The sequence below is a fragment of the Ostrea edulis genome, chromosome 4, assembly GCF_947568905.1.
Source record: "Ostrea edulis chromosome 4, xbOstEdul1.1, whole genome shotgun sequence".
Taxonomy (NCBI): Eukaryota; Metazoa; Mollusca; class Bivalvia; order Ostreida; family Ostreidae; genus Ostrea; species Ostrea edulis.
Genome location: NC_079167.1, coordinates 91,810,617 through 91,838,116, shown reverse-complemented (window position 1 = coordinate 91,838,116; position 27,500 = coordinate 91,810,617). Strand labels below are relative to the sequence as shown.

General features: G+C 34.8%; 1 protein-coding gene and 1 long non-coding RNA gene across 9 annotated transcripts in view; one reads left to right on the top strand and one right to left on the bottom strand.

Annotated features, from left to right (window-relative positions):
• Window positions 1-742: 742 nt before the first annotated feature.
• LOC125668582 (uncharacterized) overlaps window positions 743-27,500 on the bottom strand; it is a 38,370-nt gene continuing 11,612 nt past the window's right edge. Inside the window, exons 5-24 of one of the 8 annotated variants that reach the window (XM_048902867.2) lie at window positions 26,869-26,965; window positions 25,777-26,544; window positions 19,663-19,752; window positions 19,046-19,099; window positions 18,613-18,774; window positions 17,788-17,802; window positions 13,696-14,430; window positions 13,457-13,540; window positions 13,025-13,144; window positions 12,136-12,210; window positions 7,309-11,496; window positions 6,898-7,110; window positions 6,658-6,778; window positions 6,241-6,361; window positions 5,898-6,041; window positions 5,498-5,621; window positions 5,213-5,299; window positions 2,639-2,771; window positions 2,365-2,481; window positions 743-1,855 (exon numbers count right to left, since the gene is read on the bottom strand). In XM_048902867.2, coding sequence (XP_048758824.2) covers window positions 1,719-1,855; window positions 2,365-2,481; window positions 2,639-2,771; window positions 5,213-5,299; window positions 5,498-5,621; window positions 5,898-6,041; window positions 6,241-6,361; window positions 6,658-6,778; window positions 6,898-7,110; window positions 7,309-11,496; window positions 12,136-12,210; window positions 13,025-13,144; window positions 13,457-13,540; window positions 13,696-14,430; window positions 17,788-17,802; window positions 18,613-18,774; window positions 19,046-19,099; window positions 19,663-19,752; window positions 25,777-26,544; window positions 26,869-26,965 — 7,585 coding nt within the window. In that variant the 3' untranslated portion in view covers window positions 743-1,718. Of the gene's footprint in view, window positions 1,856-2,364; window positions 2,482-2,638; window positions 2,772-5,212; window positions 5,300-5,497; window positions 5,622-5,897; window positions 6,042-6,240; window positions 6,362-6,657; window positions 6,779-6,897; window positions 7,111-7,308; window positions 11,497-12,135; window positions 12,211-13,024; window positions 13,145-13,456; window positions 13,541-13,695; window positions 14,431-17,787; window positions 17,803-18,612; window positions 18,775-19,045; window positions 19,100-19,662; window positions 19,753-19,898; window positions 20,079-25,776; window positions 26,545-26,868; window positions 26,966-27,500 lie in introns of those variants that run through there. The other 7 variants (XM_048902868.2, XM_056164304.1, XM_048902870.2 and 4 more) reach the window with 7 other exon arrangements.
• LOC130054444 (uncharacterized) lies at window positions 19,058-20,991 on the top strand. Its single transcript, XR_008802763.1, has 3 exons — window positions 19,058-19,190; window positions 19,578-19,703; window positions 20,633-20,991. It is a non-coding gene; the product is annotated as an uncharacterized LOC130054444 (long non-coding RNA).

The following is a 27,500-nucleotide window of genomic DNA, read 5'->3' as shown; positions in this document are numbered from 1 at the left end:
TTTGTACAAGATCGAGTAGGCAGACCCGGTGTGGGATCTAGAATTCTCTGTTGCTGATACTATGCATGCATTGTCATGGGTCCGAGTTGGAGTAGCAATATAAATTATCAAATTCATTGATCATGTAAACCAGTGGCCCTGCCATTTTATCACAAGCCCTGCAACATTCATTTGATCAGAAGTAGTGCTTGATCCAACTTGCATTTTCAGGATGTAAAAATTTCAGAGGAGTGGTTTTTCAGACTGAATCTCATCATTATGGCTCTCAACCAAATTTTGGTATTGGATACATATTGTATCACAAAATATAGTATGACTGTGAAAAGTTTTGTCATGATCATATACAGCAAAGCTTGAATTTGATCACCTTGTCAAGCTCTTGACGTGAACCAATACAGTAAATCTCCCGTCATGAACATATTGCAGAGCTCTTGTTGCGAGCACATTGTAAATCTCGACTATAACATACTGTAAAGTCCTACTGTAAAGCTATTGACATGAACATACAGTAAATCTCGTCATGAACATACAGTAAATCTCGTCACGAACATACAGTAAATCTCGTCACGAACATACTGTAAATCTCGTCACGAACATACAGTAAATCTCGTCACGAACATACAGTAAATCTCGTCACGAACATACAGTAAATCTCACGAACATACAGTAAATCTCGTCACGAACATACAGTAAATCTCGTCACGAACATACAGTAAATCTCATTGTTAAGAACAAAATCGCATTTCATTATTAGAATTTATTCTCTCTGAATTATATAAGCTGTACAATACATTTCTGATACTTTTGCTGTACACATTTTTTAAATGAAAGTTTTAATGGTGTGAAACAGACTTACAATTAAATCACAGGCAGTTTCATCTTTAGCATTATGTTTGATCAAATACAGCAAGTAACATCAATGAAGAACTTTCAATAAATTCTTCAAACAATGTTTTCAATAATTTTGTGGCATTTGCATAACTATCTTGCATGTCTTAAATGCAAGTTCAAAACCTATTTTTCATATGAAAAGGAAATGAAGCAGGTTTTAATAGACCTATCATAACACATGTATATATTAGAAGATGATATACAAAAACAAATTTAAAAACAAAAAATCATGATTATCAAAGCACTGACCATCTGCTTAGCAAATGTTACTACAACCAAATAAAATCTAACAATTGTGGCCAACCTTTGTAAAACATTAGCAAATCGCTTCTCTGACATCAAAGAAATGTAAAAAGCATCACAAGGTCCACTGATATGACATTCATTAAATTAAAAAGAAAACATAAAAAATTAGGAACAAGTATAAATCACAACCCTTCTTGTTTCAATAAGTAAAGGTTGCACTTATTGGTTTGGAATAACAGACTTTTTGAATCACAGTTGTAAAACAAATCCAATACATATGGCAAGAACATAACACGTCTCCTTAAAAATATCAGCAGCTAACCAATTGATAAGGAAGAGCGATTGTAGTGTAATTTGGTTTTGTTAATGCGTAGTTGCAGATCTGCCAGATTTGAAAGTTAAACTGACCAGCAGTTTTTACTTTAAGAAAAGATTTTTACACAGTGACATGAAAATGAAAAAAAGGATAATCGAATTATTGTCAGCATCCTAATAAACCTTCATATTGGAATAAAATAATGTATGATCATGTCCATATATATAATACCACATGTAGGTTCTATTTTGATGTTTGTTGAATGTTACACATTAGAAGCCTTGCTTTTGGCTTTGGAGTACTTGGAACTTCCGAGAGAGTCTCTGTGTTTGCCTTGTCCAAAAGGAAGACGACCATCAAAGACAAATGGCAGAGAGGGACTACTTTTGGATCTTTTCAAGTCTGAAAAGGAAGGTAAATATAGCTATTATCCCCCTTTGTCTGCAAACCAGATTTGGATTCAGATTAAAATTACTTTAATTTTCCATGTTTTAAGCTACATAGTTAGATGTTAAACACAGATGCACTGTACATGCACTGCCATGACTAAGAATGAAATTTTAAATTCAGGATGCCTATCACACCAGTGAAAACTGTAATGAGTGGAAAATGGAGGATATGTACAATAATATTCTATAATTGAAAATAATTACTTTAATAAGTAAATTAGTGCACAGTTTTAGTAAAAAAAAACTGGGGGGATTAAAAACCCTTTATCATTTGTTCGAATTCATGATCAAAAGATTGACAACTTCACATGCTAACCCATTGAGCTAATCGGCTAGGCAAAAGTTTCTAAGGACAAGAAATATATCACTAATTTAGTTTCTCAGCTATTATGATGATGCATTATTCATCCTTAAAAAGACCTTGATGTTTTTAGGTGCTACAGAGAGGATAATTTCCACTACCTTTAACATCCAGATGACAACGCCGTTTGTGAGAGTCACGACTTTGATGTTCATCTTTCTTGGTTGGATTTTGCTGAGTCGGGCTTGGACTACGGGCTCTGTGGTGAAAGGAAGGAGCTGGAACAATGCATGAAGAGTTTAAATTAAATTGTACATGATTAACTTTAGACGTGATTTATTTCCATACATTGAAGCATAAGTAGTCATATAATTTACTTGCTGCTCAATAAAAAAAGATGAATTATAATTATTCAACATTGAGAAAATTGCCTACTTCTGCGTAATTGCCTATTCTTGTCTTTGGAATCTTCTTTTTCTTTGGCAGAAATATCCTGTTTTATTTTGTTCTGTAGCTCAGTATATTTCTTGTACATCTGCAGATATTGGGTCATACTTTGTCTTTGTTCCTGTAAAAATGTACAAGATGAATCTTGGAAACACCTCACCCCCGAGAATGTTCAACTCTCACTTCCCAGTCCTCTAGATTCTATCATATCATCAACATTACCGGAAACACCTCACCCCCGAGAGTGGTCAACACTTCACCCCCGAGAATGTTCAACTCTCACTTCCCAGTCCTCTAGATTCTATCATATCATCAACATCACCTAAAACACCTCACCCCCGAGAATGGTCAACTCTACTTCCTAGTCCTCTACATTCTATCATATCATCAACATTACCGGAAACACCTCACCCCCGAGAATGTTCAACTCTCACTTCCCAGTCCTCTCGATTCTATCATATCATCAACATTACCGGGAACACCTCACCCCCGAGAGTGGTCAACACCTCACCCCCGAGAGTGGTCAACACCTCACCCCCGAGAGTGGTCAACTCTCACTTCCCAGTCCTCTCGATTCTATCCTATCATCAACATCACTCAACGAGTTAATTATGCAAAAAAATTTAAGTACGATCAAGTTCCAATATTATAACTTGAACCTGACGGATAGATAGACAGACATATGGACAAACTATGGATGGGACATCGGTTAATTTTCATAATCGACCATCGGTTGGAATCGGTTGTTGCTTCCGATGCAATTTTACCGATTATAATTGGAAGACATATTTCTATTCTAAAAAGCATAATCTATGTTTTTTATTCATTCAGATACGTATATTTATACATTTACGTATAATTAGATATAAAGTTATGTTTGTTCAACACTTCATTGCAATCTTTGTGCTTTATATATTATATTTCAAATGCTGCTTGCATCTTGTACGATCTTCTCACATTTATGTCAAATATCCATTCTCAATGACCGAGTAGCTAGTGACAGCGTGGCGAGAAAGCAAGTTTAAATGAATTAACTAAATGGTCAAGAGGTCTAGCATGCTGATCACATGCTTCTATGATATTTGTTTCCACAGGCTGTGAGCTCCACCCCGGGCAGGGGCAGAAGTGGGTATATTCACTTATAATAAATGTTTCTGTGCTCTGTTTGAAATATTTCTTCACATAGAGCAGTTATGTTGGTTGGTCGTGAGTGTGTTTTCTATGTTGTTTAGTTACTTGTGTATTTTCTATATAAAGATATGCACCTTTTGATTCTTTTAGTTTCTAGAGGTGGAAACTCACTAAATCCAGAATACATTGTATAAGAAATGTATATACATCCGATGATCGAGTATGGACAAAAATAATCAATCATGGAATCGGTAGCTTTTTCTGTTAACAATCGATGTTTTCTGATTATCGGTACAACACTAGGACAAACTAGTCAATCATTAGACACTCCTTTAGGTGGTATAACACAAAACATAAATAAAAATGCAGCATATGGGTATTAAAGTTTTTGAGTTGAAATTTTTTTAATTTTGTTTAAATAATCGAAAAAATTGCAATTTTAGTGCAAAATCAAACCCTTGTGGAACTCTACAATCTTACAGATTGCAAGATCCACTGACCTACCCACACAAGTGATAGATGAAAAGGAGAAAGACTATATTTCTTATTTGATTTTTCGCCAAAATGGTATAACTCCGTTTGAAAAATAAATGTGTCCTCCTAAAAGTAATGACATCACTGGCTTTGTAAAATCTTTATTTCATTAAAATTTGTGCATGTTAGAAATATATTTCTTGGAGGAATTTTATTCACTGGGTATTATAAAAAAAATCTTGTAAAATATTTGATATTAAAAAGGTTTATATTTTCTATAAATAATCAATTTTCTATCTTACAAAAATGTTGTCAAGGGCAATAACTCCTATGCTGGTATGTCACTATTGTATGTTTATTATACAATGATTGTATATTTATTACCGGTATACAATGATTCCCTTGATATCCACAATTAATTCATATATATTTATAAAGCACCATTTTTTTTTAAAACTGTTGAAATTAAAATCTTGTCATTTTAACCAGTTTTTATGTATTTTTATCGTGCTATTTAACGAAAATGTGTGATTTTCTTTTGTTGATATACACTTTTGTTTTTGTTTGTCTGACATCTTTAAAAATCTGGCAACATATATATTTTCTTTAGTAATTGATTAAATTAACCTGTATTAAGTGGAAATCAAGACAACTTTTCTACCTTGAACCATTAATTTTGCTAAGTCCCATGAGGGTGGAGCTGCCTTAACAGGTAAACTGGGGACAAAATCTGGTAACATGTTAACATCAAACAATTTATTTTTCCAATGTCCAAAATCATTTCCTTTTCATATGAAAATAGAGGTTATTTCTGCATTACATAAATATATTACTACATAAGCATTAGAAGGTTTGTCGCTGGTAACCAATCATGGATAAACAAGATGTATGATATAAATTATAATGTTTTGTATGAAGCTGAGGATTGTATTAACAGGCGATCCTAACAACACAAACCTCTGTGGTTCTTTCCAGGTTATTTTCTAAGTTCTTGACTTGAGACCTCAGTTTTTGTAATTCAGCATCCTTCACTCGAACCATAATCTGTTAATAACAAATAATACACACCTACATTTACTTTCAAATATACATACAGATTATCAGATTAAATTCTTGTGAAAGAAATAGTAGAAATGTACAATGATGATTTTTCTTGTATCATAGATACGGACAACAATAGGCGTTCACTGCTGTAATGTAGTATTTTATTAGTTATTAAAACTATTACGCATCTATTTTTACCTGAGCATCATACAGCTCCTCTTCAATAGTGGCATTGCCTGGAACACTGGCCATAGTTCTGTTCTGGATGAAATCCTTCAACTTATTGATCTCCTCATTCACAAGACTATTCAGCTGCTCATTACTGTCAAATTAACGAAAGAGACATATGAAATCTTGAAACTTCATTATTAACTGGCAAATTTACAGTGTACATTCTTGTATAGATGTATGCTATTTTTGTTTTTTAAATCTCTGGTTATGAACATTAACAGGCATCTATTCACAATCGCAACATATACTGTATGTAGTTAAACATGATGCTCAGGTACTCTGTCAAGTCATCAATCTCCTTATTTAGTCATCAATCTCCTTATTTAGTCATCAATAACCTAATCAGGTCATCAATATCCTTATTTACCTCTTGATTAGTTGGTTGATGTGGCTGTCATACTCTCTTTTAGTTGACTCCAGTTTGTCCTCCAAGAGTTTGTAATCTTCACTGCGACTATCGTAGTGCATCGTCACCTGTGACAACTCCTCCTGTAGCTTTGTCACTTCATTTCTGCATTAGAAATTAATATATATTTATAACAAAAGCCTGAAAATGATATGTTACAATATTCAAGATCCTGTAAATATTTTACACAGTATACCACATATAACTGCACATACAAACACAAAGTATTATCTTTGATTTTAAGCCTAGAGAAATAAGATAAGACTTATATATACTTGAAATCATTCAAGAGTATTTTTCTTACTCATGACGATTTCGGATTTCTTCCACAAAGTCGTCAGTGAACATTGTCTTCAAAGCCACCCTGTACTTTTCTTTCTCTTCTTCCAGATCTTCTTCGTAGGCTTTTCTCATGGCATCCAATGCTGAAATATCATATCATTCTGATAGAAAAAAATTCTTCTCATGTCACACTGCTCAATTCATCATTCAGTGTCTACTTACAAGAATGTAAAATCATGTTTGTATATCATATTGTGACAAATATATGTAATTTAAAACAAGAATTCTTATTTCATGAAAGAGACTTCCTTCTTCTGAATTAAAGTAAAAATAAATAAATAATAATACAATAAATTTGATAGACATCCTCATGCCAAAATTGAAAAAAAAATCATTCTTTTCAATCATTGTTTCGGTATGGTCCTTCGTTTTCACTTACCAGCTTTAGTAGTTCTCACTTCCTCTGCCAGAGCTTCCTCTTTCTCTTTCTTCAGCAGCTCCAGTTCATAATCATGAGAAGACTTGTCCAAGGCATTGGCAATGCACTTGTTCTCACTGCACTGTAACACAGAGATTGTGAAAAGAATTGTCAGAGGGATTATGGTCTTTCTATTACAAAAGCAGTCGCTGCTTGAAATCTTGTAAAATGTATTTAATGCCATAGAGTTCATGCACAAACCTCCTCAGTATTGCTGTCATCATGATTTGGTTCATCAAACTCCTTAATGGGTGGGGGTGAGGTAGGTATAGGGGACACGGGGCAGATGTGGAGCTGGTCAGGATGGAGGGTTCCAGATGACTGGAGATGCTCTATCTGTTCTTCCAATTTCTGAGCCAGGGCATCATTTGCACCAGTCACTGTCAGAGATGTCTGCAGTTGTTCTAGGGCAGCCTGTAAATTATAGAGTCAGCTGAATTCCAATGATCTATCAGTTAAAACCCTAAATTAGTGTTCCAGAAATTAAAAACCTGTCTAAATTCACTGCCTTATGAAATAGACATAAAGTGGAATTCATTTCATGTCAATTCACAGACTGTGTAATCATTATTGCAATGATTGCTATGGAGGGTGAAAAGGAGCATGTCTTACCACAAAATTTTCTTTCTGTGAGGTGAGTTGCCTGTTGAGGACCTTGACCTGGTCTGCTAGTTGTTCCTCAGATTGTTCCTCATTAGCTTTAATGGCACTGACTGCTGTGAGGATGTCCTGTCGAACCTGTTCCAACTCCTCCTCATGGTCAATCTTGATACAGTCTAACTCATCCTGAAGTGTTTGGATCTTTTCGTCATATTCTGTCGACAAAGTTATCTTCTCTTGATCATGCTCTTCGGTGATTTTCTCCAGCCTGAGACAAATGGTGCTTATCTCCTGGCGAAGAACGTCTAAGTGGATATCATGACGCTCTTGTGCGACAGAGAGCTCATGCTCCAGACTAGCAGCAAAGGAATTCAGTTCTTGTTCAAACTGTTTGGCTTCTGCACCTGACAGGAGACTGGCTGCTACATGTTGAAATTGTTTCATCTGCTTGTCCAGAATGCTCAGTACCTCACATTCATCCTCAAACTTTGTCTCCAAGATTTCTTCAAACACAGACAATGATTGCCTGATGTCATTCTCAGTCTCTCTGCTGGTTTCAGATGGCAAGTCCACTTTCTGTCCTGCCTCCAGTTTGATTTTCATGTCTCTCATTTCTTTCTCGTGCTGAAGTCTGGTCTTGTAGTTGGTATAGGTTACTTGGGATTGGTACATAGCTTCACGTACCAGGTTCTTTGCATACTCATTTAGATTTTCTGGATCAAATACACAGAAGTCAGGAATGATGTCCACTAGCTCCAATACTCTCTCCATCTTTGAAGAACTGCCAACTGCATGGGTCTTCAGTTCTGCTGCTAAAGTTTGTTTGGAAGCAGCCTCTCTCTCTAACATACTTCCCAGATGCATGGAGAGTTCATTCATATCAGATTCATGAATTCTGCCAAACACGTCACTGACGGCCAAATGTCCTGAACTATATAAAGCATTTACATAGGTGATAGTTCCCCTCACGACAGAACGCAGTATCAGAATGTCAGTCCACTCCACTAACACAGTTTCAGGAGGAACAAGATTTAACTCTGCCCACTCACTAGTCACACTGCCATCACATGTTTCTAATTCACTCTTTGCCAATTTACAGTCTTCTTCTAATGCTAATATCACCTGTTTGATTCTCTCTTGCTCAATACCATCTACTTCACTTAACTCCTCTTGCATACTTGATATGTGTTTATGGAATTTTTCTACCAATGTGGAACTAAGTGAATCCCTGATGTGACCAGATGTAAGGTTGATATGGCAATTTATACATGAAAGAACTAAGGTTTGGTAATCTGCTACAGATTTATATAGACTCTGGGACCTATCTTGGAGTTGCTCACAAAGGAATTTTCTCTCCCTCTGGAGAAGATCTTTCAATTCCTCAGAATCCACATGAGAGTTGAATCTCATTTTGAGCTTCTGAAGGGCATGACTAATTTCCCCTTGTATTAGAGTCCTACTGATAATGTGTCCAGATAGTTCCTCCATCTCTCTAACAGATTTACTTAATTGTTGATGAACATTTGAATCTACTTGGGACCTAAGGAACACCTCCATTGCTAAGATGGATGGATTGTCGGTGATGTTCAGGGAAGACAAAATAGCTATATCATCAGTGTTTTGATGATCCTCTGCCATAACACAAGAAGCTAGCTGTCCTTCTAAAACTATCTTCTCAGCCAGCATTTCAGCATAAGTAGACACCAAATCTGGATCCCGTTCCTGATCTGAGTTGCTAAGTTCTCGAGTCGAGTTGTCAATTCGTCTTTCCATTTCTAGAATAACACTGTTTATCCCCTGAATTTCCTTCATCAAGACATCTCTGCTCAAGCAACCCATCTGGTGTCTCTGCATCATGTAAGCCATTTGACCTAGAATGATAGCCTCCACTGAAAGCCTATCTGCATAAACATTCATTTTGTCCTCCAAAGACATTTTGCCTCTTTTAGATGCTCTTTCCCTTTCTCCCATCATTGCAGCAGCACGTGCTTCGTGGCGAGACATTTTACTTAAAATATCAAAGTCATTTCTCTCAAACTTCTGTAACTCTGCAATGTACTGAGACAGCTGCAAAAGTTTAGTGTGAACAGTTTTCAAACCTTTGGCATCTAAAGACTCACGAGCAGCAATATTGCTATTGATGTCTTGTAGCTTCTCTTTCAGATGTTTCAGACACTGTTTAAATGCCAGTGTGTTATCAGAAGAAGCATCGAATATCCCTGTTCCCGAGTTGACCATCCTGACTTTATCAGTCAGACGTAGTGTGAGACTGTCAATCTTTTCTCCACACTTCTGTAGGGTCTTCCTCAGATCCTCATCCATGTCTCCATTCGAGTCATTCACGGAACTCAGGGTCTGGTCTGTCAGATCTCCAGTGATGTCCTTGATCCTGTGGTTTGTGGTCTCTAGCTGTGTTTTCATTTCCTTCAGTTTGCTCAAGATAACTTGGTTGTCTGCAACAGTTGATCCACTAGTTTCTCCTGCATCCACCTCATCCTCAGAATCTTTCTCATCTGAACTTAGGAAACCATCGGAATCTTCTTCCTCGGATGAACTCGCCAGGTTATCATTAACTGAAAAAGAATCTACATTGTCTTGATTTTTGAGAACACTGTCCACATAATTGATCCTATCTTCCAATTCATTCAGCTGTTTTTCAATTTCATCAGAAAGTTCCATTGGAGTTTTAGCTCTACCATCCTTCTTTTTTGTTGATACTTTAATGGGAACTCCTGACTTGTTTGAAAGCTGGTCAATTCTAGCATTCAGAGTATCAATCTGCTGCTGATACTGTGTTGTCATGATATTAAGTTTTCCTTCCATTTCCTTTTCTTTCATTTCAGTTTCTTCACATTGAACATATGCATCTTCAAGTTCATTTGTTAACTTTGTCACTTCAGATAGAACGTGCTCATATTTTTGTTGGATATCTGTGGTGTCACTAACTTTCAAACTCCCATCTACTGCAAGTGATAACGACTCTTTCAAAATGTCATTTACACCCTCACACCTTTTTTCAATATCAGCTACAAGTTTGGCTAAATCCTGAAGTGATATATGAGATTCACCCCTCTTCCCTGAAATATATCCTTCAAGTCCTTTTTTCGACTTGAGCACAACTTCCACAACTTCTTTCATTTCAGAATCCACTTCCATAATATATCCAATAAGTTTTTGGGCAGTTTCGTCCTCAATTTCACGAGATTCTGACCCTCTTTGTAATTTTGACTCTATACTACTCTTCTCTTTCTCCAAGGAGGACATTGATTGTCTGTCTGAAGCTATCTGGGCATTAAGTTGTGAATTTTCACTTCTGAGATTATCCAGACTTTTCTTCAGAGTTTTACTGTCCCTCTCCAGTCTCTCCTTCTCCAGGTTAGCTTTTCTTTGATATCTTTCCAACTCCTGCACTTTCTTTTCCACCAACTCTTTGTCCCTCTGGAGTTGACCAAGCCTGGATTGAAATTCTTCATTATCAGCAATCTCTGCTTGGAAGTCATCCGTTAATTCTCCAAACTTTTTGTCATTTTCAATCAGTTTCTCTTCCAGTTGTGCGATGATTTCATCCTTTTCCGCCATGAGTTGTGCGATATTTTCCGGAATGCCAGACTGCCTCTGGGCCTCTAGGAATTGCTTCTTCATGGCTTCCATGTGCTGCTCCATATCATCCCTCTCTCTTGAAAAATCTTGCTCCAGGTCACTGATCTGATGCTCATAATCACTTTCAAGTTTCTTCATATTTTGATCCCTCTCTTTCAAGTCATTCTTCAGTTCCGTCACTTTCCTGTTGACTTCATCCAGTTTCCCTTTTAGTTGTCTATACTCCAATTCCATTGCTTTAAGCTTTAGAATCTCTCTTTCATGTTCCCTTATCTTCTGAAGATTGGATTTTAAATCAGACTCCAGACGTTTAATCTCACTTTCTTTCATTTTCAGCATTTCCTGTTGACTTTCCATTTTCACATTTGAATCTTTCAGCTGTAGTTCCAGATTTCGTATTCTCTTATTCCAGTCAGTGGACATTTTCATGAACTTGTCCTTTTCTAGCTTGAGATCTTTCAGGGCTTCAGATAGGGCCTTCTCTGTCCCTGTGAGTTTTGAGACAGACATGTTCAATTTGGTCCTAAGGTTGTCAATTTCTGCCTTCTGTTTTTGAACTGTGTCCCTTGCCTCCTTCACCTGTCTCCTCATGGTTGTAACCTGGCAAGATACAGAAGGCTTTCAATGAAGCTTGTATTTCCAATTATTTAAATCATTTTAAAAAAAATCTTGATAATGGCCAAAAGTAACATTTCCATTTCAAAATTTAAACTATACTACAGATTACAAATTCTCATGCCATTTTAAATTGTTGAAGAGATATATCAGCAACTAGGTGCTGTAAAAGGAGTGCAAAAGCAGTGCTATATCCATTACAAAGAGACTTTTCTAGCAAACTAATGGCAATATAGGAATGAAAGAACAAATCATATTCCTAGTGAAATGGTATATACATGTACATCCTGGAAAGGAGAGTCATATGGACAAAATACACCAATCATAATTATTAATAAGTCAATATTTCAAGAGAGAGCTCAATAAACTGCAAGCAATTTCAAGAATATCACCGGTACTCACATTGTACATGAATTTTCTCTGAATATTACAAAAACAAAAATTTTCACTGACTTTACTAATATAGAGCAATTAAAAGATAAAATTGGAGTCACAGAGTGAAACACTTGTAAAACAGCTATCAAACAGACTAAAGAAAACTTCCAAATGTTTCAGTCAATGAAGTCCTATTACAACAACAAACAAAAGTAAGTCGTGAGCCAAGAGACAAGTTGGGATACAAACCTCTGTGTTCTGAGAACCCTCTCCCTGTTGTTCCGCTATATTATGATTAAGCGATTGCTGCTGATCATGCGGAGGCTGTAAATGAGTCAAACCAAAGCTTTAGTAAAGCACATAGTCTAACTGACTGTCAATCTGCACAATTCCCTGCATCACTCAGTGGTGATCATTGCATGAAAATGATTCAACGGTTTTCAAAATCATGCCCAATTGTAAATCACAGGATTATAATTCTTTTCTTCCATAATGAGAAATAGTAATTTTTGAAAGATTTTGTTGTATAATATTTCTACTCTGCAGTTTCTATTTTTCACATTTTCAAAATGTGGAACTGTGCAGATCAAACCTGGCTGATGAAAAGCCGATGATGTTGGTAACCAACAGCAGCATCAATATATTCAGAAAATATCTTTCAAACAAAGTTTGATTGTTTGGCTAAATTTGTTTGATCCTATTATCCCAGATGTAAATACAATAAAATAAAGCTTGCTACATGCACAATTCATTCTGAATATATTGAAGTAGAATCTATCAATAAAAGTCAAGCAATGGGAATCTATCAACTCAATACAATACTTTTCAAGCACACTACTCAATTAAAAGGAAAATAAAAACAAATGTAAATTCAAAAATACCCATGCCATATGAAAATGCTATAAAAAGATCAAATCCACTTCAAGACAAATTAAGATTAAAAACAGTTAGAGGAAATAAAAGGTTTTAATATTGCATTACACTAATAGGCAATCAGCTATTAACCAAAGGGAGACTACTTGGGAGTACAGCTACATAGTTCTGAAACATTTAGATCTATGTGATCTTATATATCTAGCTTTTGTTTGATAAGATTATGCTGTATAATAATCTATGAGCCTGCTGTGTGTTTTCTTACCTGGGATATATCCTTTTCTCTGACAACAGTCTGCAGACGAGATTTCAAATCCTGATTTGATTCATGCATTTTCACAAGTTCCTTGTGTTTTTCATCAAGTCGATCTTTCAGGGAATCAACCTGTAAAATTGATTTCCAATAAATTATGCACAGTCTTTGCACACTTTTGACTCTGTTCAAATATGAACATCAATAAATGCAACAAATGACAGGATACCCTCTATCCTGTGTTGTCTCATTCAAATTCAGGATTTTATCAGACATGCAAACAGGATGAATTTCTATATTTCCCTGTCACAGACAACAAAAACTCCCTGTCATGTGTCATCAGCACAATCTGCATGATGACTATTACATAATATTTATATTAAAAGTGGGCGTCACCAAATTAGATTTCACACAATCCAGAAGTCATCTTCACGGATGAATTACCTCAGTTTCCAGAATCTCAACCAGTGCACCACCAGGGGCCTCTTCTGTACTGCCTGTCCTGCTCTCATGGAGACTACCCATACTCTGTAATAAAAACACATTTTAAAATCAATTCTATCAATAAAACATTATTTGCAAAACTCTCATGAAGATATGCTATCAATATTTTGAGATTATTACCAATATGGCTAAATAATGACAAATAATGAAATCTGATGTCAAAATTTCCTGCTCCTTACTGAATTTAATCCATCTACCCGGTCAGAAGCGGACTCGGGTGGGAGCTCTTCATCTGTGTCCTGTGGGGAATGTAATCGTGGTGATCTGACTCGTGACCTGTCTTTGACCTTTGCACTGGGTGATTTGGCTCGCCTTTGCTTTTCTGCTTCTTCCTTCCTACTTTCACTACTAACTCCCAGTGACATATTTTCTGAAGTAAGAACTGCTGATTCAGCTGAAACATGGTCACTGCTTCTGAATGGTATATTATTGGTACTTTGGGAAAGCGGGTCCAATTCTGGAGAGGGGGTTTCTGTGATTATAATTGGCTTTATTCTTCCATCTTCTTTATCTACAGAACTTTCCCTACTGGAAGACAGAGAACCCCCTGTCATAGAGGAAGGTAGGGTGATATTTTCTAAGTTCAAATTTGGAAGAGCCTCTTTAACAGATAACATTTTCCCCACATTGCCTGGGCTCACATCTGAGTAATGACGACGAATATTTTTAATAGTTGGTTCCTTTTTAGCCGGTTTTGGACTTTCTGTGCTACTGCGACTGTCTGAGGATAAACTTAATCGTCCACTGTTAGACAAGTTAATTTCTAGATCCTCCCCTGAGCTATGTTCACTGTCAACAGAGTTGTTCTTTGATCCACCAGACTGCTGTAAATCCATAACAAGTCGTATTGCTTTCATCCAGTTGTTGCGGATACCTGATGTCATTGCAGACAGGATGTACTCACCATTACTTGTCTACAACAGGATAAGATATTTTTTAAGAACAATGATGAAAAAATAGATACAAATTTACACTATGAAAATAAGCAAAGTGAAATAGAGAGATTGTCCTTTGTCTTCAAAAGCACATGAAATGTTTCTAAATTATACAAAATGTAGTTTGAAACTCAAAAGCTCATGCAGTGTAAAGCAGATATATTTTTAACAAGTAAATCACAGAAAGTTAAAATTTACTTTTGGTCGAATACAGTCAGAAAGTATAACTAATACACATTTCCACTACTTGCTTTCATCCAAGAATACAAGTAAAATACTTTCTAATGTATTGAAACCACATGTCCCCATTGGTATTGAGTGATAACTGGAATTCCTACTGTTCACCAGACTGAGTATTTATAAAAGTAATAATGTAGCTGCATTCAATGAGAAGACAACTTTCTGAAGTTGGATAAGTGAATCCTGTTGCCAAAGACAAATGTTCACCATTTAAGGTCATGTGGGAGTTATTCAGCTCCCCCAATTGGACTGATTGTGACAACATAATTACACTCTCACATGACCTTGATCGAGAACTGCCTCAAAATGCAAAATCCGTAAAAAAAAATTTTAAAAATATATTACAAATACATGCACTGCAATTCACTTTTATTTGCAAAAACTAAATTTTTACATTAATTTAAGAAGTTGCCTTGATGCATAAAAAAAAAATGATTCTCATAAATAATTTTACACATATATACAAAAATAATTTTGATTGTTTATGAAAATTACATTTTGTTGATAAATCAAACATAGTGGAAATAAAATCATGCAAAATATAAGTGATTTACAGTACACATAAACTCCAGGTACAGTTTCCTTTCTTGTTTAATGGCAAGACATTATTTCTGTCTAGTTTTTCTGCCAAGAAATGCATACATTTACAGACCCTGAAATGTGCTACTACGTACACCATGTCCACGGATGGTTTGAATGGAACAGTGAACGGTTTGTTTGCAATAATGATAGGTTTGTACGGAACGGTGAACAGTTTACACGGAATGTTTTACACAATGTGAATGGTCTGCACAAAACGGTAGGCGTGGCTTGCACGCTTTATGAATTGTCCACACAAAATGTTAAGTATGACCTGCACTCTTTAATTTTTGAGCATTATTTGGTCCTTCTTGGAGTGGTTAAACACAAAATAATTTCAATATAATACTAATCTTGATATTAGAAAAAAGGTTTAAGAAAGAAATAATGATCCATTTTAAAATTATTGCTTATGTTCTAATGTGGCAAATTGTCCCTTTTCAATCATTTTATAATAACTAAAATCCCAAATCATTAAATTAATCAAAACATTCATTTATCACTAATAATTTCAGTGACAGGTAGCAAAACACTTTCAAATAAACAGATACTTTGGAAATAAAAGGAAAAATTTACAAAAACTGTATTGTCATGGAATGATGATTATTCAACTTGCATAATTATTGATTCTATGCTTTATTAAATCAATTCAAACTAAAAATCGAACAGTCGCACCTGTTTTGTTATATTTGCACATTTAATCCGAGTGTCATTAAAATACAGGTACAATTTGTATATTCCAGGGCACATTAAAGAAAGAAAAAATACATCAGCCAATTCTTGAAGAAAAAAATCGAATAAAGAATAAAAATTACATATAAAATTTCGAAAAAATCTGTTGTCAAGCAGGAATGAAACATATTTTATTTTCTAAATGCATACACATTGTACTAGCCAGTCGACAAGAACCTGTCACCTTGGATAAGAAGGAACAGTGCTAATAAAGAAACAATCCAAAACTAAATTAAATAAATAAATAAATAAATAGATAATTCCTAATAACTGACTAACCAATCATTAAGCGCACCCTATCTGCTGGGATTGAATTCTCCTGTGATAATTAAACATCCCTAATTGGTGTGCACATACCAACGCATATGCATATGCTGGTTCAGTACCATTTTCTATTATGAGGAATCCCAAATTTTTAGCATTACGACCCAAGACTTTATCTAAATTTACAGCTGGACTCTGATATTAGATACGTAAAAATTATAGAATTTCAATCGTACTTCTATTTCTTGGAGCAATTTTCAGTCTGATTAATTTGTTGAAAACATATTTCTAGCAATTTTGAACATGAAATTACTATTTGATACTTTTACTTAAGGTAACTCACATTACTATCTGATAAAAGTCCATGTATAATAGTATTAATAAGAATTTCATGAAACTATTTCTTTACAAAAATATTCAGAATGTTTGAAAAATAAAGGAAATCTATTGCATAATGGACTTGATAAAGAAATTAATGAAAACAGAGTTATTGCCCTTGTATTTGATATTTTGAAACATAAATAACTTAAGACTTTTGAAATGTTTCATATTTAACAAGACTTTTTACAATAACTATTGAAAATGACTACAACAAAATTTATGTTGCTATCATACATAAATCTAAATAAATCAATGATTTTGCAAACTCATATGATGTCACGTGAGGGTGGAATTACTTTAATAATCAAACATGATCAAACTAATACATGTATAATGAAACAGGTTATCTATATATATATATATATGTATTGTGAAAAAAGAGGAATAGGAAAACTACTGAGGGTCTTCAAATTGCTTCGAGGGCTACGGATGTATCAGATTTTGCTCTGCCTGATGGTTTTAATATCCCTATTTTGTTTAAATTATCTGTATGATTTTTACTGTTAAAAGACCACTTTAGAGTAATTTTAAGATAATTGCTTGAATTCTCATCAATGTCCACCATTTCCAGACCCCATAGCGGAATGTCTTGCATGGCCTGTATGTTTCTAGAGGCATGACTTGAATGGTCTGCATTTTGCTAGGGGCATGACTTGAATGGTCTGCATTTTGCTAGGGGCATGACTTGAATGGTCTGCATTTTGCTAGGGGCATGGCTTGATCTTGCACAAAACGATTCTTACACGGAACTGTTTGCACAGAATGGTGAACGGTTTGCACGGAATGGTGTGCTTATAGAACAGTGAACAGTTTACATGGAACAATGAAAGCTTTGCACTGAATGAAACTTTGGAGGTTTCGTAGCATGCTTCAGGGTCTGTTAAGTTTGCATATCTCGTGTTAAAGTATACATTTTACAACAGAAACACAGAAAAAGTTGCAAGCAGCAACAAAATATACAAATTTCACCAATATTTCAATATACCATACAGAGCATTTACACTCTTCAGCAGATTAGGTGAACCTTTCTCTATGGGTTAGTATAAAACATGGTAAATGATAAAAAAAATATTGATGAGAGGTTTTTATTTCCATTAGAACAGTTTGGCAAGCTCTTGATCATGTTAAATCTTTACTTACTGATGGACCAATGCCCTGAACACAAAGTAGTTACTTTTTTCAGTAACAGCATTATCTCACACACTTGCGCAAACATTTTATATATATATATAAATATATTATATACATCGACAAGGTCCACAATCCAAGGCAAAGCTAGCCAGACAGTTGATATTATACTCTGTGTTAGGTTTTGTCAATAAATTCAATATTCTCACTGCACCACATGTAAGTTATTGACACAAATTTGTAATACGGAATCAATTTCTTGGCTGGATTTAGCTAGATAAGGGCACAGACACAAAAAATGCATGCATTTAATGATTCAACAAGTAATGAAAACAAAATCACCACTAAATATAATTAGTAATACTCGAGATAGTTTATCCATCCAAATGTGTATTCTACTTTTTAATGTATAGGTATGTGAATAGAACATGCCTTGGATTGTACACCATTCTGTGTAAAATTAATTTAATATATATTCATCTACTTTAATAATTCTTTTAAAACATTTAGAATAAAGATCATTAGTTCTCATTCAAATAATTTTTCTTCTTCTTTTGTTGCAACAAGAGATGCAAACTGAAAAGACTATTCAAAGCAAAAATTCCCTTTTAATAATAACAGGCTATAAACCATTCTCATATGCTGTTAATGGTATTTCATGTTTACTCAGACTGAATGTTAATCTGACCAAAATAATCAATGTTCTTAGCCATAAAATTTCTCTGGTTTCTATTCACATTTAAAAATAAAAATGAAATTGGGCGTCTAAAACTAAAAGCATTCTCTTCTTCAGCATAACCAACAACAACAATGCGAGAAGTGTTTTTATCGACATACTTTTATCCTGAATCCGTAATTTCTGCCGACATTGACCTCTGTAATGTCATAACAACCAGACAGGTCTATTCTTCCGTCCAATGTACTGGTTTCCTCGGCCTTGGCATCCTTGTAGTATCGCAGGGAATTCCCGGTCAGTACAAACCAGTGTTTTTTCCAATCCTATCAAAGAAATACGATATACTGTACCATCCCATCAAAGAAATATGATATACTGTACAATCCTATCAAAGAAATACGATACACTGTACAATCCTATCAAAGAAATACAATACACTGTACCATCCTGTTGATACTCCTCCTGCCAAGCCAAATTTTGGAGACATTATCAGTAATTTGAAAAGTTACTGAAGCAATATCATTACCTAAAATTTGTTTTCATACTAGGCACATGTTTAAAATATAAATATCCTTCACAATGTAATTTACTTACTTTTTCAGATGACCCTTGTTTGATTAGCCAGCCTTTCTTCATGTACATCAAATCCTGGAACGTCAATTTTCAAATTGAGAAAAAGAGGACATGCAAAGCTATTTTCAGCTCCAAAGCATGATAGTTTTTAACACCTACATACCAAGTAAGCTTTTTATGGCAAACTAATCAGTAAAAAGATGTCCTAGCCAGGTAGCAATGGCATTTCTGTTCAAAGGGCCAAGAGTCCCTCATACCTATGATGATAGCTATTTAATGAGCTCTAGCTTTTCACACCCCTTTTCTTGCTTTGACATGAAAACATGCCTTATACAATTATGGAACATTGTATCAAGAACCCATGTTATATGAATTACTGTTTTTTGAAACAGTTTTTACATGACCAATTCTTTCGGTCTGCCTTTAGAATGGAAGTAAAACTCCAGACCTGGTCAGTTTTCGAAATTACCCCTGGAAACAATAGCATAGAAGCTATAGTGCCTTGCAGTAACAAAATCCCTAAAACTTACAAACTTGTTTGCATATTTTAAAGACCTACAGTATATGCAGATGAGGCAGATTTCCACATGTCATCACTATATATACTCTACGAAAACAATATGGAGTGTTGATCTTACCTCATATCGCGAGGACTGACTTGGGGTTCCACTAATTACAGGTGAGGATTGTGTTCTGTTGGCAGCCTGTAGCTCTGACGATTTGGCCATCTACAAAACATGGCAATCTTGTTAAAAAACCCACTGTATAATTCATTTCTTTTACACAAATGCTGACAGTTACTAGCCTGAAAAAGGTGGCAAAAATTAAAAATAGCACAAGGCCTGAAGTCATCAATTTCATTCTAGGCTTGTACCTAACGTGACAGCATAAAATGCCCACAATAAATTGATGCAAGACAAACAATATGGGGACACCATGGTGTAAATTTCAGCAGAAAATCCTTCCCCATTCACCAACAACCTTGTCCCAGCAAGTATACATACACACACAAGGTGTACATTTCCTTGCCAGAGGGAGCAGGTAGTCATTGTTTACTTTTAATTAGAGGGGACATCAATCAGGTGGAAGGTCCTGCATTGTGTGTGGGGATTTATGTTGCTATAATGTATCAAGGGCAGCATAAAAGATGGTTCTTAAGTCTGCATTGTCACCAATGAGGCATGAGCACTAAAATGTTGCCATATTTACAGGGGTCTCAATCTATCAATTTAGGATTTAAAATCTGATGTACAAATGTAAACATTGACTGTAATAAACGGTCCAAAATACCCAAAGGTGTAAATACCTGTATGCCTATCTGGATTAATCATTCACAAAAACATTTTTACACCACATGCTTGCATTTTACAGCTGAAGTGGTGTGGGACTTTAAATTTTCTTACAGAACAAACTTCCTTCATTTTTCTTCTTCTACACAAAACTGCAACCCTATTTATCCAAAAACAAAATCTTAGTAGTTGCTTATATTCCATACAAAATATCAGATATACTTATCAAACTTCATCTGCATTGTCAAGTCTTGACTTTGACACTTATGGGAACCAACTTTTTCAGAGATAATAAATACAATGTCATGTGATCTTTCAGCTACTTCTGACGGTGTACCTCTACAGAGCTGTGTTGGACCTTGTTATAAAGACTCACCCGTAACACACAGAAGTATTGTATCCACTGAACACAGAAACACTACATCTACTGACTCAGAGTGAAGGCTTTACAAACCTCCCATGATTTATATTACTTTCTTTGAAGTAATCTTAGAATGACAGACAATAAAACTATAAATGTCTTTAAATTTTATACCCACAACATTTTTAACACTACTTACATGTGCAGTGTATATTCTACTTAAAGCGAGTTTCATTTCCATCCACTAACATCAGTACTGAATTACAAATTAGTGCATATGAATTCTTAAGAAAACTTATGCATTAAAATCTTTGCATCAAACGTTTTTGACGTTCTTTTTGGTGTTTAATTTTCTTCTTGATATTAAATGGCAATAAATCAACATATATATATTTCAATTTTCCAACCTGGGATATCTTTACGATTAGCAATGACAGGCATTTCCTCATGAACACGCTGCAGTCGTAAACAACGCATATATGATAAATCTATTTTAAAAGCTGGAAATTCCCACAAAAATGAAAGATAATATAAGAAATGATATGGTATGCTGGTCTGAAGTGTCATAATTCATACTTCATGTATTTTCAAATATGAACTTTATTTCTTAATTATATTCAAACAGTATATAACAGTACTATGGATGTATGTCTTGTACTGATAAAGTAATGCTATACTTTAAGATCAAATGCTTATAATATTATATTTTTATCAGATTTTCTACATATTAACAAGTTGAAAATCAACTTAAGAAAATGCATATCAATATCTGAATTTAGAAATCTTAAGAGGAACAGGATTGATTTGAAACCCAAACTCTGAGAAAGGAAATGCAATATGCAATGATATTCATACAGGCTCCGATTTCTGGACAAAATACAGGAACGAGAAAAACACAGCTTTTTGTGTCTTTTAAAATTAGTGTGTTTGTTTCTTGTTTAAAGTGTCTAGTTTACATATGGGCTTATATGGTTATGTGAATTTAAAACAAGAGGCCCATGGGCCACATCGCTCACTTGTGTCACCTTGGCCCATATCTTAAGATTTTCCTTATATATTTGCATGCAAAACTTTGGTCCCTATTGTGGCCCCAACCTACCCCAAGGGACCATAATTTTTAGAAATTCAAATCTGTACTATGTCAGGAAGCTTTCATGTAAATGTAAACTTCTTTGGCCCAATGAATCTTGAGAAGATTTTTAAAGATTTTCTTCATATATATATTTGTATGAAAACTTTGCTCCTATCCCTGGGGGCCATGATTTGAACAAACTTGAGTCTGTACTATGTCAGGAAGCTTCCATTTAAATGTAAACTTTACTGGCCCAATGATTCTTCAGAAGAAGATTTTTAATGATTTTATGATTTTCCCTATACATTTGTATGTAAAACTTTGATCCTCTATTGTGGCCGCATTCTACCATCCCTCCCACCCACCCCTTTTACATACTTGAATCTACACTATATGTCAGGAAGCTTTCAAGTGAATTTCAGTTCCTCTGGCCCAGTGGTTCTTGAGAAAAACATTTTTTAAATGACCCCCATCCTATTTTTGCATTTTTGTGATTATCTCCCCTTTGAAGGGGTATGGCCCTTCATTTGAACAAACTTAAAAGCCCTTCACCTAAGGATGCTTTTGCGCCAAGTTTGGTTGAATTTGACCCAGTGGTTCTGGAGAAGAAGTTGGAAATGTAAAACGTTTACAACGACGCCAACAAACAGACAAATTTTGATCAGAACCTTCGACTCAGGTGAGCTAAAAATAAAAGAAGAAAGTTAACGAGTTTAAATTTTCAGCATAGAAAACTGCATCTTGATTTAAAGTCTATGACTAAATTTGTGCATCATGAAGTAGGTCATAATATAAGTTTTGTCAATTTCTCATTTGAAACAGCGAAATATCTTGAAGATATTTTTCAAAATTGTGTATAGACCACAACCAGTGTTCTATTTTATATATATATATATATACTTACTGACAGAACTATTATCTATATACTTAATACACATTATTTAGTTTTTGTAAATGGCTAATAAAAGAATGAAATCTACCACTCTCTACTTAAAATTGGAGACAGCAGTAATTTCTTCAAAAGGAAAAAAAAAGAGGGTAATTAACTAGGTCTTTTTATGTTTAACGTTAACCTAGTTCTTTATCAAAATTGTTCAACTTGAACTTTGAACCAATCATACCTGCAGCATCCTACGATTTTTCCATAGATACAGGTCTATGTATAATTCCATGTGATTAATGCTATACATGTAATCAAAAGATGACACCATGATCACATATTATCAGCTCCTCGTTCACTTCAGTGTTCATCCAACATTCCTATCGAAAATCTCTGGACACGTAAAATGAATTGTATCGGGAGCCCAGGTGAACTCTTATGATTTAAAGTTGTCAATCTTTTCTACGACGGTGTATCAGATCTTACTACAAGCTGTACACAAAGTCATCTATGTTGTCAGTTTAAAATCAAAGAGATTATCTTCAGATGTTGTTAATTCCTAATAAAAATGTTGTCAGCATTGCATTGACTGTTTGACAAACAGTACAGAAATGCTTATCCTGTAACCATTTATTTCCAAGCCATTACCGTATTACCTTGTAAAGTTGTGTGTACAAGAAATTCTCCATTCTTTTAAAATTGGATGACAGCGCTAACCCTTTCAGATACTTGCATGTTAACATCTCTGTTGGCTTTAAAGGATACACATACTTACAAAAAGTGCTATTATTTCAATGAAATAAAAGCTAAGTTCTAATACCCCAAGTACCATAAACTAACTATAAACAAGGACAAATTTGACAAGGGCTAAGTTACAAGTAGTAGTACATCACTCTATCAGACCCTGCCTGTCAAGCTGAAAACCCAATCTCCTCTCACGCAAATTTCCGATAGGATACATTTACGCTACACTTCCTATAAAATCCACAAAAATGGCAGTTTCAGGCAGTGACAATTACGTCTTTTGTTGCAGAAAAATTTCTTGTCCGAACATGAAGGCTTGTAACAATGTATCATAATGACATCTTCCATAATAAATGTCGTATCACATGCACAACCCGAGGTGTCATATTCTCAAATTCTTAAAATAACTGGTTACATCTATGGATGTTTCTCATAGATGTTTCTCAATTCCTGGCAATTACGACAAATATGTCCACATACATTCTTTCTCCAAATGGTCACCTATTTTCAGCAAAGGAATCCATACAAAGATGCATTGGAAAATTAATTCAGATTTGTTCAAGCATGACTGCAGTCTTCTTTTATCAGTTTAGTCCTTTTCATGTAGTTAAAAGTATCAATTATTTGATTTTCAATTTGTTGGAATTCCAATATTCCACAAAATAAACAATATCAACAATGTGTATTTGGTCTACAGTCTCCGGTGCCACTGGAGAGACTCGAGACAGGATTAACATATCCACTGATTGATCAAGCACAGTCTACAGAATACCAGCTAACAAGATTTACTGCTTCACAATAATACATACAAAAATGACTTATCTAATTTCCTATATAAATTGTAATTTGGTTGTCTTTCAAAACTGTAAAAGACAAGATCTAATAGTATACAAAATGGGCAATGGAATTAAAGTTCTTCATTTTTATTATTATTAGTTTGGCATGAAATTCAAGTGGAGAGTCCAAAGACGCCTTATTCAATTCCTATCTAGTTATTCGTGCTCTTAAAAAGTTTCAAGTCATATGTTAAACTTTATACATTAAAATGGTATGAATATTAAGTACCAACTCTTTTCACTCAAATCACAACTTGTGATTTGTATTTGACCACATCTAATCAAACATATTAAAAATATACAAAAGAAATCAATGTCACTTTCTTACATCATAATTTACATGTGCAAAAAAATTTCCCACTTGCTATTCACATAAATTCACCATGACAAATTGCAAAAACAAATTGTTTCACTATGCTTCAATATGTGAAATTGTACATAGATTCCTAAAGTATTGCAATGATATTTTGTGATTAATTTTACCTGAAGTGTAGCACAGAATATTAAACGAGTTTATTTGACAGAAGGATACAAATATCTATCCTCTGCCTTGTCACTGCAATAAATTCATTCAATGCACTTCATATGGAGTACTGAGGCTACACAAAATTTATTACCCCTCAACTTATGAAATTGTCTTGTTCTGGAAAGTGATCAGTTTTGCTCAGCATGATTTTTCAAATCAATTTTCCTTTCATCAATCCCCCCCACCCACATCCAGATGTTGAAATTGCAAAGTAGACAATACTCCATTCATAGGCCAAGTTTTATTTTTTCATCTTGAATTCATTTTCATTTTATTCAAAAACAAAGTAGAGAAAAAAGTAGGAAAAAATTTAGATTAAGTCCCTTTACCCACATCACAATAAGCTCCGACTTGTTGAGAAACACTAATAGTTACTTGGACAAGGTCACTTTCAGCATACATGAAGATCATTTCTGTTGATTGATCGTACATACAAGATTATTGAGGTATTTTGCTGTTTACCTTTACAGAACATTGTACAAGACCAGAGAGAATAACAAAACCCTCTTAATATTCTGACATTAATGTACATTACTACTAAAGGTGGTGCTAGGTTAGTTGTAACCCATGGATTATTTTTAGAAGTTTTAGTTCACTAATGAACTTTTCTGTCATGCTACAGTCACACACAAACTTGGTTTCAAACTCTTTTGAACAGGACGAAAACAGAATCGTGCAGTCAGCAACATTTTTGCAGTAAATGTCAAATGCATTTCATGCAAAGCAAAAATAAGAACCTCTGTTCTTCTCAATACTGTTTGTAAGTCTGCAAGTCAGGTCAAATCAGAATGATGCAGAAAATATTGTTAAAGAAAGAAAATCAACCATCTTTCAAAATAAAAAGAAACTAAAAAAGCTAAATTTAAATTCTTAAAAGAAATTCTTCAGCATGAATCAACAGCACTTGTGAAAATTCCATTTTTAAATCTGCTTAGAAGTGAAACAAAAATATGGAAAAAGTGCAAAGAGATCAAAACACATGAAATGCTTGTTGATTGATGCATGCAGAAGATCATAATGGGTCTACATTTTCTGTTAGCCTACCTTGTGTTCATCTGTTTCATTATTGCGCGACTCATATTCAGGATGACCACCTTGTCTGCCCACTGATTGGGAGTCGCTACGTGACGACATCCTGTCCAGCCCTGTCAGTGATGTCCGACTGCTTCCTTCCTGTTTGGCTAGAGACAACTGGGTGGAGAAGTCCTTCAGACTTGTTGACCTCTCTCTGTGTAGCCGCGCCCTCTCACTGGCATTCTTTGGCTTATTGCTAACAGGAATGGTCTTGTCGTCCAGAGATCCCCGCCTCAAAGCAGGGATACCGGTCACTTGTGTAGGCTGGGGAGGGGAAGAATTTGAAGATGCAGCAGTAGAAACAGAAGCAGGGGTAACAGGGGTTGATGCAGGGTGATAATTAGCAGCCAAGGTTTGCCATGTCCGCCGAGGTATTGTAAAGTAAGGATTATTGATATAATTTGAATCGGACAAGACTCGTGCAACATTTGACTTGTATGTTTCACTAGACCCACTTACGCTATCTAAGCGATCACCGGAGCGGCTTAAATATCGAGTTTCTGCCAAGTCTCTTGTTACTTCTTTGTCCATTTCTGCAGAAGACAGATCGTGTAAACTGCTGCTTTTTCGTAGACCCTCCTGATAATGTTTGTCTGTCTTGTGCTTCATGTTTCGGACACCCCTGTATGTGGAGAATTGTTGTTCTTTGGGTTTGACTTTCTCTACGTTGAATCTTCCATTTATAAGGGTCTCTGGTTCTGTGATGCTACTTGCACTTGGTAGTCTAGATGGTGCTGGCTACAAGAAAATGTGTACCGAGATTTTTATACGGGGGAAAGAAGTATGGTATATCTAATCAAATTAGAATAAAAGTTTTTGTCAAAATGGAGAAAAGAAGGGCTTACAGGAGTCAGGACATCCTATATGTCTATTCTGATTAATCATATAAACCAAACTAGAGAATCTGCATAAACTCATTAAGTTAATATTCAACTGTGTAAATATCAAGCCGAATGGCTTGGTCTGTTTTCATTGCTATTTCTCAAGACGAGTCTTTAAAATTACTAAGTATATTTCATTTCAAAGTTTATTGAAATCTTTTCAAGAAGATTGTACATTTACCTGGACGTTTTCCTTGTTGCTAAATATAGGCATGGTAAATCTTCGGTTCTTGGATTTGGTAAGTCGGCCTGGGAAGACTTGCAGAACATCATGCCACCTAGTAATCATATAGAATCTTGTCAAAGACGTGCAAGAAATGACATCAAAAAATTAATAAAACATAAACAGATAATATAGGTATTTTATGTTGACACAGTTGAGATCAATAATGTCATTTCTTTATGTCTGGGGTATTAGAAATCACACATAGAGTAAATGATATAATTCCTTTGTATGCTTTATATACTTCTTAATCATATTCATGCCTATATTATCATCATATGTATATATCATATATACCAATAGAGTCTGCTTATATTTTACTTATGTTATTTTATACATTTCCACTTCATTTTTTAATATTATTAAGTTTACACTACACTCACTTTTCATACAGTGTACATTCATAAACTCATACAAAAGCAATAAGCACATCACAAAATACTTCTGACATAAACTTGAATGACCCTCTTGTGTGACCCCCATTCACCCTTTGAACTCTGGATTCATTTCAATTACCATGGCAGTGTTTTACAGCTGGATTTATCAATAATTCAACCTACAACTCTAATTAACAGCACAAGGAACAATAT